Source organism: Eucyclogobius newberryi, unplaced genomic scaffold, assembly GCF_026437365.1.
Source record: "Eucyclogobius newberryi isolate DKJ021-1_F unplaced genomic scaffold, fEucNew1.0.hap1 SCAF_2, whole genome shotgun sequence".
Taxonomy (NCBI): Eukaryota; Metazoa; Chordata; class Actinopteri; order Gobiiformes; family Gobiidae; genus Eucyclogobius; species Eucyclogobius newberryi.
In genome coordinates, this window is record NW_027315834.1 from 23,873,052 (window position 1) to 23,893,977 (window position 20,926).

The 20,926-nt window shown below is 39.1% G+C and overlaps 2 protein-coding genes across 2 annotated transcripts; both read right to left on the reverse strand.

Annotated features, from left to right (window-relative positions):
- Positions 1–190: 190 nt before the first annotated feature.
- On the reverse strand, positions 191–2,937 carry LOC140367888 (dnaJ homolog subfamily B member 4). Its single transcript, XM_072454656.1, has 4 exons — positions 2,705–2,937; positions 2,070–2,328; positions 1,458–1,954; positions 191–825 (listed from the first exon to the last, which is right to left on the reverse strand). The coding sequence occupies exons 1-4, from the start codon at positions 2,810–2,812 to the stop codon at positions 592–594; spliced, it is 1,098 nt and encodes a 365-aa protein (XP_072310757.1). The 5' UTR covers positions 2,813–2,937; the 3' UTR covers positions 191–591.
- An 8,300-nt stretch (positions 2,938–11,237) lies between these two features.
- thbs4b (thrombospondin 4b) lies at positions 11,238–20,865 on the reverse strand. Its single transcript, XM_072454657.1, has 22 exons — positions 20,646–20,865; positions 18,609–18,806; positions 18,110–18,357; positions 17,850–17,952; positions 17,666–17,748; positions 17,538–17,589; positions 17,184–17,335; positions 16,504–16,641; positions 16,347–16,424; positions 16,105–16,257; positions 15,923–16,027; positions 15,735–15,842; positions 15,492–15,651; positions 14,188–14,306; positions 14,065–14,117; positions 13,795–13,988; positions 12,731–12,909; positions 12,466–12,514; positions 12,192–12,388; positions 11,926–12,098; positions 11,722–11,861; positions 11,238–11,645 (listed from the first exon to the last, which is right to left on the reverse strand). The coding sequence occupies exons 1-22, from the start codon at positions 20,722–20,724 to the stop codon at positions 11,587–11,589; spliced, it is 2,820 nt and encodes a 939-aa protein (XP_072310758.1). The 5' UTR covers positions 20,725–20,865; the 3' UTR covers positions 11,238–11,586.
- Positions 20,866–20,926: the final 61 nt, after the last annotated feature.

Here is a 20,926-nt window from a genome sequence, read left to right on the forward strand (position 1 = left end):
CTTTTTTAAAATTCACATTTATTTTATATTGTTACATATTTTGTATAACCTAGACTACTCTTTGTAGTCTTACGTATGCATTGATGTGAGCTTATTACAGAATAAAACATCTCAGATCATTCAATAGAACATTTCACATGTGAATCTCTCTTAGAGACAGTATTATTGTTTTTTGTACACAAAGTAGATCTTTGTACACAATTATATAAACTTTATTATGAATATAGTCATATGAAAACCATATAACCACTGAAAGTCATTTCCCCTCCTTTCATGTTTAAGGAAGTCTACACAGACTTGAAAAGTACAGTCTTGTTCTTTGAGTATACTGTATAACAGTACAGATAACCTTTTCAGTCACACTGGAGGCTAACTAAGAACACAGATACCATCAGAAACTATTATTTCTGAAGTCACTGATCACCTTCTCCTCACATCATACGTTCAATGTGCATTCAGCTGCAGCATTTTCTCTTCTCTCCATTCACAATAATCAATTGTGAATGATTACAACACTAGCACCCTTAAGTAAGGCTGTGAATTGATAACAATGCACACATGGCAACCCTATGTCATGTATTTAAAGAAGAGCTAGCATTTAGCCAAGCTGTGTTTGATTATCTCTCGGGACTGGGGTGGGATCCTGTCAGGGAAGAGCACCTGGAACTCCACCACCAAGTCTCCTTTCTGTGCTGGGCTCTTGGGCAGAGGCAGACCCTCTCCACGAAGACGTCTCATGGCACCAGGTTTAATAATGTCACTGCATGGCAAAGGCATCATTCGGCTGTCAAGTGTAGGCACATTAATAGTACAGCCACACAGCGCCTGGAGAAAAATAAAAAATAATTCAAAATTAGAAATCAGGTTCAATAATCAATAGCCTCACAAGTAATACAAGTATAACACTAGGAACCACTGATCACCCCAAACCATCCTGCCTGAAGGACAGTTATGTAAACCTTGTTAAGATGTCTCAGTTATGTACGTGTTACTGATGTAATAATTGTGCCTATGTTTCCAAGCGTAGGAGTAAAGCAGACCCATGAATGATTGAAGGGCTCCTTGAAATGCCATGAAATGACAGCTATCCTGTTAATCTGTGTGTGGGATGGCAAGTGAGAGACAGAAAAAGAAAGTGTCAAAAACGCGTCTATCTAGCCCTACAACCAGCCATGTAAAAGCAGGGGAGTCTGCAGCCAATGGAGAGGCAGCATAAGTCCAATGATGGGGGTTGTGAGCGGCAGAGTTAAATTTAGCTCATGCTCCCTTGCTCTCTGCAGGGTTTGACGAGATAATGAAGGAGCTTGTGTTGCTGCTGCTGTGTTTGTGGGGGCTTTGCGGAGAGGTCTAAAATAATCAGACTAGAACAGGAACTATTTACCAGTGTACACTTTTAAGATTGCAAATGTGAACTGTGGTTCCGAAGTGTTATTATATTAAAAGTTAACACAACTCACCTCCTTTAAGGTGATTTTGGCAGTGTAGACGATATTGGAGCCATCTCTCTTATACTGTGGGTGCTCCTGGTCTTTCAGAATGAATGTGATGTCAGCAGGACCGCTGTTTGGTGTTTCATCTCCTTCTCGAGGGAAGGTGATCTTTGTTCCGGCTCGCCAACCTTTCTTCACCACAACGTTGAGCACCTTGTCTTCAGATCGCATGCTGCGGCCATCCGGATTCAGGCGTTTACGAGTGATCTTTACATGCTTTGTGCAGCCAAGCATCACTTCATCCAGGGTGACCATCAGCTCATGCGCCTCTATCGTGCTCTGAGGATGTTGCTGCCCATCTTCACGGCTTGTGTAACCGCCCACATGACTGAATGGGAAGCGTCTAAATGGGTTGAACAGATCATCATCATCTTGGCCAAAGAAGATGTCAAAGTGGTCTGAGCTGTGGAAATTGCTACGGAAGAGGTTGCCTTGGCTCGCCAATGACATGCCATTTTTGAGACCTATCAGGAAAACAAAATAACATGTAAGTTTTGCTGTCTGTACTCAATATACACTATTATCTTACGCCAGCACTTAATAAATTAAATAAATAAATAAATTAAACATTGCTCTCACCTTCCTCTCCGAACTGATCATAGATGTTCCTCTTTTTGGGGTCAGTCAAAATCTCATATGCCTCAGCAATCTCTTTGAACTTGTCCTCCGCCTCGGCGTCGCTGTTCTTGTCAGGATGAAATTTCAGAGCCAGTTTCCTATAGGCCTTTTTGATCTCATCCTCATTGGACTCGGGTGCGACGCCCAGCACTTTGTAGAAGTCTTTGCCAGAAGGTTTGATTGCCAGGCTGGGAATATCTTGCTCGGACTTAGTACTTTCCTGAATAAATACATAAATAGAATGGCCACATGTTTAGGTCAATCAATCTCATATATAAATTTTTACAGCACTCTAACTTGCAATTTGCTTGTACCTTGTTTTATAAGGCTATAGATAAAAATCCTCCCCCCCCCTTTTTTTTTTGTGAAGTGGGATCATGGTTGTAGAGGCAAAAAGACTCCCCTAACAACCGAGATCCAGTCTACTGATTGGCTGAACACACTCCAGCTATAGTGACATCAGCATTACAACAAGACACCGGTGTTCAGGTTAAATCAAATTGGTTTAAGATTTAGCCGTAACTTGGAATACACAATCGAAACACAATTCCTCAAAAACATCAGATCAGGTGTAATAATAATGAAGCAGAACTTACCGCTGAGGATGAGGAACCGGAGCTGTCACCTCTGTGCATCACCCGCACTTTACATTTCACATTGACATTTTTGTTTTTGACACCGAACTGAGTCCAGATGAGAACCATGATTGCTGCTGTGAAGTTCGGGCTGTGAGTTGCTGTCCGCTTGCTTGTGGTGCTGAAAAGCTGTTGTCTTGTCTGTGCGCTCCTCGGCTCTGGCTTAAATACTGTAGCAGCCGGCCTCTACTACACGCTCGCCTCCCACTGCCGGTGACAGAGATTTCCCCGGGTCCGCCCCGTTTTTCACGCACGGCAGGGGATACCGAGTCCCGGTGAGCTGCGATTGGTGCTGCGGGGATGATCGCGCGGATGTTCCAGCCTCCATCTCCATCCCGAGACTTGTTTCCGGAGTTTCTGAAGGCAGCGCGAGCCGACAGTCACGACTCAGTACAGACAGCTCTCTCCCCGAGTCCACGAAGAACAGACATATAAGCATCCAGTTTTGTGCCCAGACAGGGCAGGGGCATTTTAGGACAGGCGCTATTATCAGTTATATAACGAAAAACAACGAGGAAAAATGCAAATAATAACTTATAAATAAGCATCATCTGTGAGTTTACTGATTGATGTTGAGGTGACAGCACCAGCCAAGAACAAGGTTATACAACAAGCTCATATTAGGTAATAGTGAGCAATAAGATGCATATTTGAAATACTGAAGTGTTGTATGATCAAGTTTAAGTGCTTGTATTATGGTTAGTGCACTGTAATCCCAGAAGAACAGAGACAACTATCCAACCTTAACCAAACCCTAACCATAACAATTTCCCAATCCTAATTTCCTCATTTTAACCCGATGAGGCGCGGTGGTAAGGTACACTTTATTGGAAAATGCATCCCAATTTGACCCACCTGTCACATACCTATTTTGCATGATTTATTTATTATTTATTTATAATATATATGAGATATGATAAGGGAATATATATATTCCCTTATCGTATCTCTGTTCCTAAACTCCCTAACTTCAAATGACAAATCAGCAGACCATCCCTCTGAAGCATATCTGGCACGAACATTGCATTATGCTTTTGCTGAGGTCTGTCCTGAAGTGAACTTAAACAAACCTAAGAAGACCCTTTGTCTTTTGGTCTCTGTAGCTATTGTCTCATTTAAGATTAGTTGCAATGTTCTCATAGCACATTCTCGTGTTAATTGGATATCTGTAAAAGACATCAGTTGTATCCATAGATTCTATATACAGTCTATGGTTGTATCACATGGAAATTAAATTACCCCCACATTGCTAACTTGCTTTTATATTTTTGTATTTGTTTCCATCCAAATTAAATGAAAGACTGACACTGATTGGCCATATGTGCACTAACACATAACAGCAGACTGCAGTCTCAACTATTTCAGTAAACTGCCTTCTTTTACCTCGAATGCCCTGTAAGAGTGAGGAGGAGGGAGGGAGGGAGAGACCGGGGGCTTTTGTGTACAGCTGAAAAAGATGAGTAAAAAGATACACAAATTTTCTGTCTGAACATGCAGCATCCAAAATGAAACTGCAGTAAAACAACCAGTGCTCTTTGTGTCAGTTGAATTACTTTTTTTTTTTTTTTTTTACCAATTACAAATATTTAAGATTATATTTTGCATATCTGGAATGGAGGCAAAAGTGAAGTGGAACAATGTGGGGTTTCATTTGATACATTGGGATTAACCTCAGAAGTGGTTTTGGTAAATAAAAAACCCTTGAGATCCTTGAAAATGATATCAGAAACTGGTAATATTTTACATTATTTATTTATTTAACAGGATATTGTGACACTTCTTTTTTTCCCCCTCCATAAGGTTTTGGAAAGGCAAAATCCCGATTTCAAGGTTTTACTGGATGGCTACAAAAAATCTCAATGCCTTTTCACTTTACGATAGACATTTTGCAACAAACTATACTTTTTGCAAGGCCTACATACAACGTTGAGGTTGGAAAATAGTATATTATAGTATTTCTATATTTTTTAATGGAGAAGCAAACACATGTTCTACCCTGGAAATACTAAATTGTCATGTATTTTCTGCTATACAAACTAACAACCTTTAACAGTTAAATCTGGTGTATCTTAATCATTGAGCTGTTATACGGCTTTATTTTGCCTCCATTCCAGGACATTTTACACTCTGATGACATCGCACTTTAAAGGGTCTATATGGCATTGAACCTTCACCGTAAATTTTACAGAAAACAGATAAAATGTGTCGGTGTTTGTCCAAACCAAAACACTTAAAGAAGATCGGTGAAGACTTGATGTGCATTTCTTATTAGACTCGTTATGTTCCAAACCTACACTGAACTGCTCTTATGTGATATTATGATTATGAATCATGTCAGATCTATTTAGACCAGTTATGTAAATGCCATTTAGATCAAGCCAAGTCATAGCAACTTCAAATTCAGTAAGCTTCTTCTGAAAGGCTTTTGTTTGAAGCTGAATCTGTGTTTTTTCCTCGCACTTACACCCCCACATTTCTGCAGGGTGCATAGTACAAGAGACATACAAAAGCGATTGAAATGGAGCTCTGAAAATCCCAGCTGTGGACCGATGTAAAAGATTCAAGTTATATAATGGAATGTGTTTTAAATAAAATGAATGTGGGTGTTGGATAGAACACACAGTTCCTACTTGGTAATGTACAATTGTGTTTGATATTTAATACTTATAGGGACTCAATGTGTTTGTTTTGCTTCACATTATGTTTCATTTTGATGGCTACTTTTGCAATTGCAATGTTTTCTTCCAAAGTCCATAATTACCAGACACTGTAATTTGCATTCATAATCAACAGTTTTAGCACAACGATAATAAACATTCAGTATTTAATGATCTACAATAGCAGTTCTGAGTCACTGCGGCTGAGAACAAGTACTAGATACACAGAAAGGACAATGGCACAACAGAAGATTACATAACTGATAATGCATTGTTGTATGTTCACTGCAGCCAAAGGGCAATCTCTTATTTGTTGTTTGAAATACAATCTGATTTTGAAAAATTCTAATTTTTCTATTTTAAGTTCTACACATAGCCCACAAAATTCTGTGAGTCGTTTATGTGCGGGAGTCAGCGAGTCCATGGTTATGAAATGTGTGTCACACCATACATGGCAATACTTCCTCTGCTGTCTTCCTCCATCCAATGGGTGGTGGAATTTCCTAGAGTTCTCCTGTCGTGGTACAGGAAACAGCAGACAAATTTGGTGTGAACATGTTTCGTTTGAAACGTCATGCCTAAGGAGATATACACTCCCCATACAGAGCCAGATGAAGTGATTCAGAAATGCTCTTTCACAGCACACATCCTGCCTGCTTCTCACATAGGCAGATCTGAACATGAGCTGCCAGTCTTGGTGAAAGATTCTAATTAAAGCGCTGGGACACTGTTATTGTGAGGCAGTGAGAAGACTGACACAAAACATGTAGCCCGTGTTCTTGGGCCATTATGTGCTTTTCACACATCCAATTCTTAGCACCGAATAAGTCATAATCTGCCTCTATGTCAAATTGACATTAATAATGTGTTTGTTCAAATGTCAACTGAATATTAACCATGTTATTCCATTTGTCCTGTCTCACCACTTGGTAGGTGCAATCAGCAGCCACATGCCACATCTTTTTTGTGTGTCATTACCTACAAAATCATTTCTTTTCATTATTCTACTCTATTTTTGTTATTGTACATACAGTAAATTAGCCCTTATACCCTATAAATGTTATATGCAATTCTTCTGATCATTACTCGATGAATTGTGTGTAACTGCGTTCCACTGATTAAATGTTACTCTATATACTCTATAATATGATGAACAATATACTGTTCATGTATTTGTCTAATGTGCAATTATATTTTTAGGTTCTTCTGATGAAAAACTATATTGTGGGAGCAGAGTGGGAGACAGGTTTGCTGATGCTGCTGGTGATGCTCTCATTGCAGATCAAGGACACCAACAAACAAACAAACAAACAAACAAACAAACAAACAAACAAACAGGCTTCCCCGGTTATCATACACTGCTTTAAGCCATTTTAAATCTTACATTAACAGATGTGTAACAATTTTAAATAGATTGAAATAAACAATACTGTTTAGTTTATATACAATAATAACACATGTTTTATAGTAGGCATGTTGGCTGTAACTGTTTTGGCCTGATCCCCCTGCTGTTCACCAGTTTCTGTAACTATGGATTTACATTCTTTTTTTTTTTTCACACCAAAAACATAAAAAACAAACACAGAGCAAGCAAAAACAAACAAGGCAGGACCAGACAAAAAAACAAAACAAAAGGGAAACATTTGAAAATAAGTTTTAAGAAAAATAAGGCATCCTAAGAAAAGAAAAGTTAAGGCACACAAGGTCCAAAATAAGAGTCCAATTTAGTCCAGATTTTTTTCGAATTGATCCATTTCCAAGTTGAGTCCGTGTGTGATTTTTTCCATTGTCCGTATGTCAGTTATGGTGATGGTCCAGTCCTTTGTTGTCGGTGCAGTTTGTGTCATCCATTTTGTTTGTGATGGCATTTTCCCTTGCTGCTAGATTTGTTAATTTTCACCTAGTATTGTGTGCAAAGAGAACACAACTTAACGGCTTGCCTCCTGGCCACCACAATTTCTCTAACATTCAGCCCATACATTTACCCATTCCTTGTCCGTCAGAACAAAATTACCCCATTTAATTTGAATGTATTTAATAGATTGGCCATCCAGGTCCTTAATGCATTTATATACCTCCCCTTTAAAGTTCTGATTTAGATACCTTAACAATGATTTCAGTCAAAGGCTTAAAATAGCCATTGCTTTATTTTATTTCTTGATTATAATAACTTCTTAACTGTAAATACCTATACAAATCTTGTTTCTATAATCCAAAGGATTCCTTCAACATATCAAAGATTTTCATTTGATTTTCTTTTACAGTCATTATTCTTATGCCTTTTGTTATCCAAATCTTACATCTCAGGTCGGTGCTATTTGTTTAAAACCTTGGTCATAAGCTGACCATTAATATTTTAACATCTTTTTGAAATGTATTAGAAAATACAAATTTTAAAAGTTTCAGTCCTTTGACTTAGACTGAAATATGGAATAAGGTTCAATTTTTCAAGGTTTATGGAGGAAAAAATTAGGGAATCGTTTTTTTGCAATTTAAATGGCTGGATCTTTCTAAATGTCATTAGATATAATTTCAGTTTTTTGTATGTTTAATTTGTATCCAGACAATGGGCCGATATCATTAAGAAAATGCATCAATTTAGGTATGGACAAAAACAATAGGACATCACCTGCGTAGCAGGAAAGTTCATGTTCCAACCCGTAAATTATAACAGCATGAATTGTTTCTGATTGTCCAACATATTGGGCCAATGGCTCCAGGTACAAAGCAAACAAGAGGGGGGACCAAGCACAGCCCTGCCTCACACCTCTTTCCAAAGTAAGTGGAGCTGTCAAATGGCCATTAATTTAAATTATTGATGTTTGACTTTCGTAAAGAGCCCCAATATTTTTTATTATGGATAATATGGATTTGTATTATAGATTTACCTCACTTTGTGCTAGTTGTGGTAGTGTAAGTGATTTGACTTCCTGTCTCAGATGGCCTGGTCTTGAACAATGAAATAAGATATCACTTTATTAATCCCGAAGGTAATTCTTGTGCCAGAGAAGCCACTAGTTTAATGGGAACAATAAGGCAGGGGCCTATATCATTCTATAGGAGATGTACTATGGTCACATGAACCAAAAATCTGAGCATTGTCTGATTTCTGGAGTTATCAGATTATTGAAAATTATGTGACAAAGACAACAACATTAAAAATGTTAAAGATTATTATTCCTCAAGCATCTCATTAACTAATTAACTAACACATAACCGTAACACGTTTCTCTCTGTAAATATATACCAAAAATCTGATCTTATTCTTGGGTTATTGTATTATTCATGACCATACCTGCTTGACAATAGCTCTCAGAAGCTGTAAGAACTTAATGTCAGTCTTTATTTCATGTGGCTAGGGCCTGTAATTACAGAAAAATGTGCCATTAAGGGCTAATGCTGCCACATGGCTTCAAAATACTTCCACATATCGTGGGTAAATAGATTTTTAAACCTCCATTTCTGTTTAAAGAGAAATTATTTTTCTTTAAAAAAAATGGCCTCTTTGCCTCCTCTTTCATTTCATTAACTAGGACAAAACATGTGCAATCTGAGAGTTAAACAGCAGAATCCACAAAATAATCCTGTCCTGTCTTCAGTTCAGTGTTAAAACCATGAAAATGTCTCATGTGAACACAATAACACATAAAACATCTGCCCTTCATCTCTTTACATAATGGAGCAAAATGTTGTGATGTGAAACCCATCAACAGTGATAATGGCTTGTCTAATTACTGGAGGCAAATCAGTTAACTGTGCATGCTTTTTCATTTTAACGTTCCATATGCCACCTCTATATCATAGTATTTTGTCACCAATCAATGTCAATGTATTAGTCTCTGAACACAAAATGTTCCTGTTACATGCTCTTTTGTTCCAAAGTCTATAATTACAGGACAAAGACTGCCTGTAATTTGGAACGGTTATATAAAAGTTCCCATTTAAATAACGGACAGCCATCACAATCTCAGTTGAATAAGTGGGTGAAAAAATTAGACATTCTCAGTTTGACATGTCCCTTTTCCTTGTCTGGCACCTTCTCTCCCTCTACACTCCCTCCCACACATGTCTGAGTGTGACTGTCTGCTTTGGACTCCACGGGCTTGTCTAGACCAACAGACATTGGCAGCACGAACAGGTGTAGATCTACAGATGGAACGAGTAAACATCTATCTACAGTTTATTATTTTTATTTTTTAAATGTCAATTTCCATATTTAATGTCCATTTCAGTTTGTTGTTTTTGTTACAGTGATCATGTACACATTCATAGCAATGAAGAGGCAGGGGATTTTGATGGATTTGACAAAAGGAAATGCTATAGACATTTTGTTCTTTTTACCTAATTTATACAAAAACTCTCAGACCTGAGTGTAAGACGGCAGTATAATATTGTACTGGGGTGTGCTGCCCTCTAGTGTTCATTTTTCACAAAATTGCAGGTCTTAAGCCCCGAATATTTTGTGCCTCATTGTAATAATAAAAACATGGTCATGATATGTATTATTTAGTAAAAATGATATAATTTGTCCTTGGCCAGTATTATAATATTTCATGTTGGCGGAATGAATTGTTCCAATAAATCAACATCTTGCACATGCCATTTTAATCACATGCTCATAAAATATAGTTATAATATTTAAAGGTAGCTAAATATGTGTGAACATCAGCAAAAATCTGGTAAGAAGTCCATAAGTAATTGACTGTACAGTTCTCTAGGTTATGCAAGAGACATCTCAAAAATGCATTCAAATATTTCACATAAAATCCAATTAACAAATTTAAATACTGTAAATAATGTAGTTACATGTAAGTTAGTTCATCATGCGCACACATGGACACATTTCCATTTACGTGGGCAGAACAGCTGCGTGGGTTCAATTATACTGGGTCAGTTATGGGTTTAAACTGAAATATCCAAAATATTCAATACACAATGGATTCAGTTTTCATGTTGCTGAAATCACTGTTACCAGGGCTTAGGTCTTGGCCCCTGCTCTTTCGCTTGGCGTTTTCTCAACTTCAGCATCTAATTCTGTCTAATAGTGGCAATTATTAGACATCACAGACAGAGGCAGTCTGCAGTGCAGATGGCCTCAGAGGAAATGAGGAGAAAGATGAGCGAGGACAAGCAGGAAGTGCCGTGTGCAGAGTGGTAATGTAAGCTGAAAGGAAATGTCACAAAGAGGAGACCAGAACACACAATGTGACACGAGAACAATGTAGTAGTCCATAAAGACATTTAACTTACCCTTGAGGGCAAGTTTGAGTGAAAAGAACCACAGGTCTTGGTCTCAAAAAGGGTTAGGGTGCAGATACTCATCCTTTTTGCTTCTTGAAATATATTGTCTAAAAAGAGTTGAGCAGTTTCCTCATAAAGTATTTTCCTGTCGGTGATGAGTCTTTCTGTGGCTGACATTTGTGCTGTCTCTTTGGGCCGTTGACCTGAGGCCCTCATTATCTGCACAGAGAACTGCACCTGGGCCCCGAATGACTCACTCCAAAGACACAAGCTTCTCCTCACACACAAAATACACACAACCGCTAACATAAGAATCCATCAGTGCAAAAAAGAGGGAATGTTGCAATCGAAAGCAACATTTTACAGAAGCACAGTCAATTATTAAAAGGGTTATCGCTTTATATACCGGTAATAGAAATAAGTAAACTCCTCAAACTCTCTCAGAATAGCGGAAGACTGTATTCTGCAAAATAAAAAGTGTTGTCGTTTGGTAATGTTTAGCATAATCAGTCATTAGCTATGAAAGCCAACTAGTTCCACAAACAAACACTGGCCGGCGAGTCCTGTTAAAAGATCATCTAATCGTCTTAACCCTCTCTTTAAACCATTCTTTTGTTTGTCTTAATTTATTATTGAAGGAAAATACAAAAGTAACTTTGAGTGTTCAGAAAAGTCTTTTGTTTAAAAATTCAATGTTTACATGTTGTTTGACATAATAACATTCTGGACGTAATTGCCACAGAACAACTTTTGTCTTATAACTTACAGATTTAATAAGAAAAGTGTACAAATCAGATTTAGAAAAGGTAATGCCACATTATGTTAGCCTACAGTACAAAAATTGTGCTCATGAACGTTCAGGACATTGTGTCAAATTTCGGCTCACAAACTCTCAAACAGACAATTTCCTAAAAACAGAACCAAGAACTCATTCATTTCATGTCTTCAAAAAGAGTCAACACCGTGTTGAGCGCTGAACTCCTGGAAGTCCTCTGGGATTGTGTCTGGGAAGTAGAGTTAGGTGAGTAACTGACAGACCCATCAAAATGAACGTATTTGTCTAATAGAAAAGGGCCTTACCATTACAGCGGTATTTCAGATTGGACCAGATGATATTTTCTTGAGAGAAACAAAACACTCCCAGCCTTCCCCCTCTCATTGTGGTATCAATTGTCACACCAGAATCAGCCACCAACTCAGTTCCTTCATAAAACCTTGCTCTAGAATACACACACATTGAAGCTATTATTTGTCATCCTTAAACTTGCACCCACTGTGTTTTACCTGATGTATCCAACTTGTGGCCGATGTTGCAAGTACCAGCGGTAGGACACCTTATCCTTCCAGCCGACATTGCGGGGGTCTTTCCAGAGCAGCCTCACCTGGTCATTGGTGTCTCCTGTGTGCCACAAGGAATTTCTTAAATGTTCCCCTGGGCCTGTTCTGGACTTCACAGCCTGCGAAGCAAAATGAGGGAACAGAAAGCTAACATTTGGTAAACATGTCAAAAAATGTCAAGGAAATAATCGGTATTTTTCCTTTTTTTTTACCTTGAGCTGGATCCCTGGTTCTGCCACTGCCCTGAACGGTGTGGCCTGCCAGTAAGTCTGCTCCGTCTGTTTCCACATGACCACATAGAAGGAGGAAGAGTCTTGATAGCCGAAGATGAAGCCAGCATAGTCATCATCTGTGACCGTGTTCACATGAAATGTCCCCTCAAAATCCACTCCACTAAAGGCTGTGTAGCCTATCGACAGAAATCAACACAAATATAAAAACATGACCGAACTTATGATGTCAACACACAAAGACTGAAGATCTTACCAACAGCAAGTCCCGGATCACTGTTCATGGTCTGCACAATTTCCATGCCCTGTGTAACATCAATTATAGACTTATTAAACAAATTGAAATTAAATCAAACAAACAAAACAATAAAACGTGGGCACACAATTTCACAAAGACATACAAAACACTTTTCATAGAAACAATACAATCAATCACTGATTAACCGCCAATTAGTTATTTATAAAGTATAGCGAGTATGAATACATACAGTCAATACTAATATAATATAATATAATCTTACCTGGTTCAATACAACCCAGTTTGGGTCAATTTGTGCATCTCCTTCAGGGTCCAGAACCACAGTCTGATACGCTCTGAAGTCGGTGAGTGTGACCTCTGCATTCTCTGGGCAGTTGTCAATCCTATCAATAATTTTGTCTTGGTCAAAATCATTCTCACAAATATCTCCAACACCATCATCTAAAAGGACACAGAAAATAAAATGTTTTAACACAATTATAGTATTGGCAGAAAAAACACAAGCTCTTGTTTAGCATCCTCAATAGCCTCGTTTGATGTTTGAATTAGCTTCACTGAAATGTAAGAAATGACTGCCTCCACTGGGAATTAATATCCTCGCCCTGAAGCCACAGAGTTGCAAAGCATGAATATAAACCATCTGAAATAGGCTGCTGGAGGGCAAAGGAGCTGTTACACAATTTATTGAAGGAATGGTGCTGCTGCTTCTGCCGTTTGATGGGCTCACTTTAATGTTGCCAGCTGTCAATATGTTTACTCAGAATTAAATTGCTTTGCTAAATTTAAACAGAATAAATTCGGGATATTCAACCACATATCATTATAAAGTATATCAAGGGAAAGTCACATTGACTGCAGTGAAACGAGTTGCTCAAACAAAAATAGTATATTAGAGAAATCATTTTTACTATATCTCTAGTGAAATAACAAAGTATGCAGCTAAGCAAATTAAGATGATAGTTGCATGGAAGTTAGTTTTAATAGTTACAATTTTAGCTGTAGTGGTCATCTTTGTAGTTATACTTTACACTTTTACTCAAGTATAATATCAACACCGGAGTGATTTTTGGCCAAATTTGTTTTCTTTCTACTCTCAAGACCTGTCATTGGATCCACCCTCGGCCAATCAAGAAAGATTTTTGCAGCCAAAAAAAACAAACCGCCAAAATACCAGTTTTTATCTTCAATTAGTTTGGTCAAATGAATTCAGATTGCTTCGACCCTCTGCACTCTAAACACAAATTCAGTGAAGTGTCAATAATAATAGCTGTAACTTGCATAACCCAAAAGAAGCCTTCTGTTCCCATAAAGCAGTGCGACGCTCACCGTTGTCGTCGATTTGGTCCGGGTTGGGGACCAGGCGGCAGTTGTCAGGCCCAGGCGGCAGACTGTCCGGGATTCCATCATTGTCGTCGTCGTCGTCACACTCGTCTCCCAAACCATCCTTGTCAGTGTCCAGCTGCGAGCTATTGATGACGAGCGGGCAATTGTCCTTGCTATCCTGGTGACCGTCTCCATCGCTGCGTAAGAGAAGGCCGTGAGACATTGATTACAGTCTGGGATGAGGACGAGAACAATAAAATACATTTGGCCTACCTGTCTTGATTGGTGTCACATGAGTCTCCCACCAAGTCGTGGTCAACATCAGACTAAAATCACATAAGGTGGTTACAAAAGGCCCTCTGGTTGGCTGGTGGCGTTGGGGCCAGAGGTACTGACCTGGTTGGGGTTGGGGATGTCGGGGCAGCTGTCGCACGCGTCTCCAACACCGTCTCCGTCTCGGTCCAGTTGGTCTCTGTTGGGTACCCGTTGGCAGTTGTCCAAGAAGTTTTTCAAACCTTTAAGTGAACAAACAATATCATTGACTTGCACAAAGTTTGTAATAATACACAGCAAATATCTCGTCTTCTTTTTACTGTAACCAGTGGTGGAAGAAGTACTCGACTGAGATAAAAAGTCTAGATACAGGAGCAAAAATGACTTGAATGACGTAAAGTTTTAGTAATTTAGTAAAAATACTGAAGTAGCCATGTAAAAAAGTATTCCTTACATATCTTGAGAACTGTTAAAACGTGATGATCTGGATTTTAAAATGTGCTGATTTTTGATCAACTGAAAACACTGAATCAATTTCTTGATTTAAAATCAACCTGAAAACTATGGACGTGCTAAAAAATAACCTGTCAGGTATCTCAGGCTTTTTAGTATTGTTAAAACTAAAGTATGTGGTGAAGTAGAAAGTACAGATGCTCCTCTTAGATGTAGTGAAGTAAAGGTAAACATGTACCCAATATAGTACAGATATGAGCACTATGCTACTTTTCTGGATGGGTGTCCGCTGCCTTCTTGTCTCCATGAAGATATTATTGCGTTGCCTTGAATATTCCAGTGTGGTTTAAGCGGATCTTTCCTGCATTCAATTAGCTACATGTGTTTTTATTGTTCAAAAATACCTCTCCATAGATCTGACCTGTAATCAGCTTGTCTCCATGGATAGATAAGTCTAATGCCAGGCAGTGAAACATTACAGAAAAGTTCCATAGTGTACCTTTTAAGATCTACACTCCACGCACACTCATACTTGACTGAAATGCAATGCGTGTTGTTCATATTGGTGCCATTAGGGGACACTGTTGCACTTTACATGGCTTTGAATCCTATTTTTCAGTTCCACATATATTTTATTCCTTGCAGGCAGCAGCAGCAGGACCACGAATGCAGAAAGGTCAAGTGGCAGGGATATATATAGAGGAAAGAGACGTTTCTTCTTCATTTCTTTGACGACTTGAAGTGCAATCTCACCAGAGAATGATCAAAATCTGCTCTCTGGTCACAGTTTTATTTCCAGCATTGTAGTGACAGCTTTAAAGTAAAATATGAATCCTAAAGGCATGAAACTATACAGAACGATTACACTTGGAAAATGGAAAGGAGGGATATGTTTTTAGTAAAATAAACCAAATTGAGGCTTTATTAGGAAACATTTTTTTTGTTATATAAGGCCAATGTGATGTAATCCTTACCATCCCCGTCCATGTCATCATCACAGGCGTCTCCTTTGCCGTCACCATCCGTGTCTCTCTGGTCTGGGTTCTCCACTCGCATACAGTTATCACAAGCGTCTCCATGGCTGTCTTTATCAGTGTTCTTCTGGTCCACATTTGGCTTTAGCCAACAGTTGTCCTGAAATATACACATATTATTAAAATTTGTGTCTGTGTTTTTTATGTTTTATGTGAACTGACTTAGTATGCAACCAAACCGACCTGCTCATTGAGAATTCCATCTCCATCTGCATCACCGTCACAGGCGTCTCCCTGGCCGTCCTTATCAGCATCTTCTTGACCGGAGTTGGGAACAAAGATACAGTTATCCTGGAAAGGAGAGGTGTGAACAAGATTTGAATCGTTTCTATAAATCGGCATCTGGATCAAACGTCAAGAACTGTGGAAACCTTTCTACAGGTCGGATCCTTGCATTTAAGTTTTTCGTCTGGGTATCCATCAATGTCAGTATCCTTGCCGCAAAGGTATCCATTACCGGCCCAGCCAATTCCACACTGATAGAGGGGGGAAATTTACCAGATACAGAAGTACGTTGATCTTTGACTCAACAGTTTTTGTGTTGAGTACCTACCTGGCAGGATATGGAGCCGTCTCTCTCTAAATTACACAGTGCATTCATATCACATGGGTTTGTGAGGCTGTTACCGCAGCTTATCTCAGGTTTACAACCTTTTACTTGATCTCCAGTGAAGCCATGCTTACAACTGCCACAGTGGTAAGAGCCCTGAGGAGGTTAAAAAGATTATTGTCTACAAATTATTCTATTTTTTTCTTAGATCCAGTAGTTCATGTCTTAGACAATTTGCAACTTACTTGAGTGTTGTGGCAGTGTGAATTTTCCATGCACCCTCCATTTCCAGGTCCTTTACATTCATCGATGTCATCACAGACCTATATTGAACATAGTAGGTCGTCATTACACCAATATTGCAAATTAACTGAACTTTACAACATTTGAATCATCATTGACCTGTTTGTTGGTTTGGGCAAACACAATGCCCACTCCTTCCAGCTCATGTCCAGAGTAACCCAGTGGACAGACTTCACAGCGGAAACCTGGGGCTGTGTTCACACACTTTACTCCAGGGAAGCAAGGATTGAACTGGCACTAAAAAAACAAGGGCTTCAAGTTACATACAGACATTTGGTTTGCTTTCAAAAGCTTTTGGCTCGCTGAATACTGCTGCTCAAAAGCTGACAACCCAAAAAAGTTACCAAACTTTCCACTAAATACTTATTGTGGTGAAGTATAAACAAATGAAGAATCAAGTGCATTGTCTGAGAAGGAGGCAATTGTGTGTGTGCCTGGGGTTCCATTTTACCCTATGTGAACTGAAAAGTATAATTATTTTCTTCACTCTTCCATCACTCTCCAACTGCTATTAATCATGAACTTTTCAGACAAAACTATTACAAACCAAAGGCGTATAAAAGCATTCATATGGCTATTTGCATGAGTAAACTAGAGACTTGACAACAGCTAGGGTAGTAATAAGTTTAGGCCTCCGGTTTAAAATCTCCAACGTAGATTTGCTTTTAAACAACTATTTAATGTATAATAACAGGCCACCAATAAACCTGTGCTGGTAATAAAATCCAAGCTTTATGGTCTGGATGCCAGTGGTGCAATGACCTCAGTTGAGCACTGACCTCATCCACGTCGTCACAGTTAAAACCATCTCCTGTGTATCCATCAGGGCATGGGCCACACTCCACTCCATCCGCTGTCTCTATGCACATGTTGTTACGGAAACACACACCTGGACCACACCTGGGTTTCACCACCTCAGTACCACCCAGTCCTGGTAAACATATTGACTTTTATTAAAATAAAACCCTTCACACACAAGTAAGGTATTCATGGGCTTCAGTCATATTACTTTGTCCTGTTATGGCGCCATTTTTAGGATTTTTGACCATTCAAAAGAATATTGCTAAAGCATTGGATAGCAATGGATAGCTTTTTATACAGCTTACATAGTGTAGAAACACATGTTTTCTTACCACAGGCCTGGCACTCCGAAATGGTGTTTCGTAAAAAAGAAGTCTCCTTAACCTGGGAAAAATGTATATGTTATGTGCAAGGTCATGGGCAGGGTGTAAGTGGCAACACATGAGCTGAATTGTTTTACCTGCTGAATGAGGACATCCTTTAGTTCATTTATCACCTTAGTTAACTCCAGCATTTGATTGGACAGCTGCTTTGTGTTAACTCCTACATAAAAAAAAAAAACATGTTTAAGTTGAAGCAGAGCCTTTCGGCATACACTGGTTGTTGTCTCTATGACCTCAACAAATCAACTAAAACATTCTCACCCAAAGTTTGCACCGCATCTCTTTGTTGAAAATGGCAGCCTTGTAAAGAAGCCACATTCTCAAATGTATCACCAACAACCAGTTTGAGTTCCTCTATAACTTCCTGTGGTAAACACATTGTTAGTCTGTGTGTGGCCACACACAGTGTCGCCCTTGAGGCAACTGCTGTTGTGATTTCGGGCATTACAAAAATCAATTGAACTGAATTGAAATTTAATTTTGTCAGTACTTTGTGTGTAAATTCTTCACAGATGAATCACCTGGTCTCTGGGCTGCATAGTCTTGAGGTCCACAATGCCATACCCTGCTGGGAGTCCCTGGAAGACGGCGGGCAGGTCTCTGACTGTCTCCACAAGTCTACAGTCCAGGTGAAGCTCCAGGCTGGCCTGGCCCTGCTGCAGCCCCCGCAGGTGGAACAGCAGCTTGTGCAACTGGCCGTCAGCCAGTACCAGGTTATTGAAGGTTACTGAGCTCATCCTCTTGTCACTCCGCAAGTAACGCAACACAGCTACACAACAGAGAACAGAGGAAGTGGAGGAAGGATTAATCTCTCTTTAATCCAGATCTTTACTTTTAACAGTTGGGTCATAATAAAAATAAGTAATGTCCACATTGAAAAATGCTTGAGTTGTTTAAATTTTCAAATTAAATTAAAAAGAAGTCTCTGCAAGAATGATTTAAAACAAACATTAAAACAACTACATTCTGCATTACACAAGGGAAACTATATAATGTCATGTCATGCTTGCCAGCACTTACCTCTGTTAAGTTTTCCCATCACTGTGAACTCAAAGTATTTGCTGTTGTCTCTGGGGTTGAACAGGCTGAATACACTGGTGCCAGTCTTGGGCTGCAGCTTGAAGGAGGTGAGAATGAATGCCTCATTGACCCCTTGTTCAGCCAGACCGCCCTGCAGCAGGTCTGGCAGGCAGTCTGGAGATGTGAGCAGATCATACACTGCACGACAGAGGTATGGATATTTACAGGACAGTCTGATACTAAACACATCCGGCATCGACATGGAGACAATGATGTGTTTGTTCTGGTAGGGTAAACTTGGAAGACAGACTTGGCAAGTTGAAATGTGACATATGTGGGAAGTAAGTTGACAGGAAAAAGTCTAGTTAAGAGTGCAACACTGCATTTATAACCTAATTGTTATAATTGTTTTATGCCAAACGTGAGAAACTCCTGACAGAAGCAGTAGTGGGAAGGAAATGCCAGCGAGAGTTGCAGCTCATTCGTGTCTTCTTTTAATAAAGTGACCTGGGAACTGGGACTCCAAAGCATAATTCCCAGATGAGGTATTTTCTTCTTCCCTTTGTCTCTTGTCTACAAGCTTTCTATAGTGCTTAGTGTGACATATGGTGTAATTCAACAAAACGCAAAGCTATAAAACGCAGCACTAAATGAACTAATGCCTGTCTACACGCTCATGTCAACAACACTTTCACCAGTTTAGACACTTTAACACTCGACTGCTCTGGAACCGATCAGAAAACCATTTACAATCCCATTTAAAAATCTGCAGATTGTGATGAAAGGGAAGTCACATGTCCAACAATCATTTTGACACAGCAGGACAATTGGATATTTCTAAAAGCACGGAATAACAAAATGTCATCACAGATAACGGGGGAAATTTGAGCAGTTTGACTTGGAATTTATTCATGGGGTTTTTAATCACTTCTGATCTATTTATTGTGAATATTCAAGTTTAAATACTACAGTGCATAAAGGCTTGAGAAGTGCTTCATTTGTCCCCAGGGGCGGACATTGCCTGGGCCCCCTGGTGATCAGGGCAGTCCTTAGGCCACAACATGCTCACTACAATAATCTTATTTCATTGAGTGTAGTTTTATACTTTGACCACAAAAGTTGGAATGACATCGCTGTATTTCTTAGACACATTATCCTCAGTCACGAGTTCAGCATCTCCAATAATAACTGTGGCATTATTGTTGCAAAGCAGAAGAACCACACTGAGGTTTATAGGCAGATTATGTTTTTTTATTTTAAAGTTCAAAGGTAAAGAGAAGAAGGGGTGGAGTCTGTCTTGAAAGCCCCTTGCGATGTTTTGCTAGGGGCCCCAAGACACCAAGCGAATGCCACTGTTTGTCCCTCAATTTATCTTTTTTTTCAGGGTTCATCAAAGCAATTGGATCCATCTCTTATACAATTATAATAGTTCACACTCCACACGAAACGACCCCTTTATGTAGTTGAAGCTGTAGCTGTTGTATCTTCAGCTTGTATAGTATATTCCCAGTTCAGTTAAATTATTAAGTCTAATATTTGCATTGCCTCAGATGTAATTTCAAAACTGACATTCTTCTTATAGCAAAATATAGATGAAGAACTTTAATTAATGCCACTGAGCTGGAGCTGTGTGACTGTATTTATTAACCTTTTATTTTAGCCGAGTAAGAACGCATTGAGATCGAGACCTCTTTTTCAAGGGTGACCTGGAATGAGGTGAATGTGTTAGAAACATCTGTTAAAACAGCCCTTCAATCTTCTCCCTCGTCACACATCATTACATTTCATTTATTTAGAATCATTCCCATGTATTTCACTATTTACAAATTCATACAAGCTTTATAGTGGATCCTACATCAGAATTGCACAAACATTTTCAACAAAGGTGAAATAATCTAGTAAATTTAATTATCACCAGTGTTTCAGAATGTACATCAGAATTAAGGATTTTGAAGTGATCTCAAACAACACTGCCAAAATGTGCGGAAATTGTCAATATTGCATGCCTAAAAGGAAAAAGGTGACTTATTGACTCACCCAATGCCTGTGCCTCCACTTGTATGCATAGTTTCAGGAGCAGATGTGCGGCTAGAATCAGGCCTGTCCACAGACCCATGCTGCCCCACTTTAACGGGTCCAGTGTAGAGTGTAGAAGTTTCCTTGGGGTTTGCTGCTGTTCCTGATCAAGAACAAGAGCAAACCTTCATCATAAGACGGGGAATTAAGTGTGTGTTTGAGAAGTTTTCTTAAGGGGAGGAGCATCATGCCAGAACGTGCCTTTTAAGCTTCCCGAGACGGCCTCATGCTGAGTGGGAGTG

What these genes read in the sequence shown, in the direction of transcription:
- LOC140367888 (XM_072454656.1), bottom strand. Translation starts at nt 2,812, where the DNA reads ATGGTTCTCATCTGGACTCAGTTCGGTGTCAAAAACAAAAATGTCAAT. An exon ending in TGATCAGTTCGGAGAGGAAG is followed by an intron (nt 1,955 to 2,069) that starts GTGAGAGCAATG and finishes TTTTCCTGATAG; the next exon opens with GTCTCAAAAATGGCATGTCA. An exon ending in CCAAAATCACCTTAAAGGAG is followed by an intron (nt 826 to 1,457) that starts GTGAGTTGTGTT and finishes ATTTTTCTCCAG; the next exon opens with GCGCTGTGTGGCTGTACTAT.
- thbs4b (XM_072454657.1), bottom strand. Translation starts at nt 20,724, where the DNA reads ATGGGTCTGTGGACAGGCCTGATTCTAGCCGCACATCTGCTCCTGAAA. An exon ending in AGGATGTCCTCATTCAGCAG is followed by an intron (nt 17,590 to 17,665) that starts GTAAAACAATTC and finishes CATTTTTCCCAG; the next exon opens with GTTAAGGAGACTTCTTTTTT. An exon ending in AACCAGGGATCCAGCTCAAG is followed by an intron (nt 12,099 to 12,191) that starts GTAAAAAAAAAG and finishes TTTGCTTCGCAG; the next exon opens with GCTGTGAAGTCCAGAACAGG.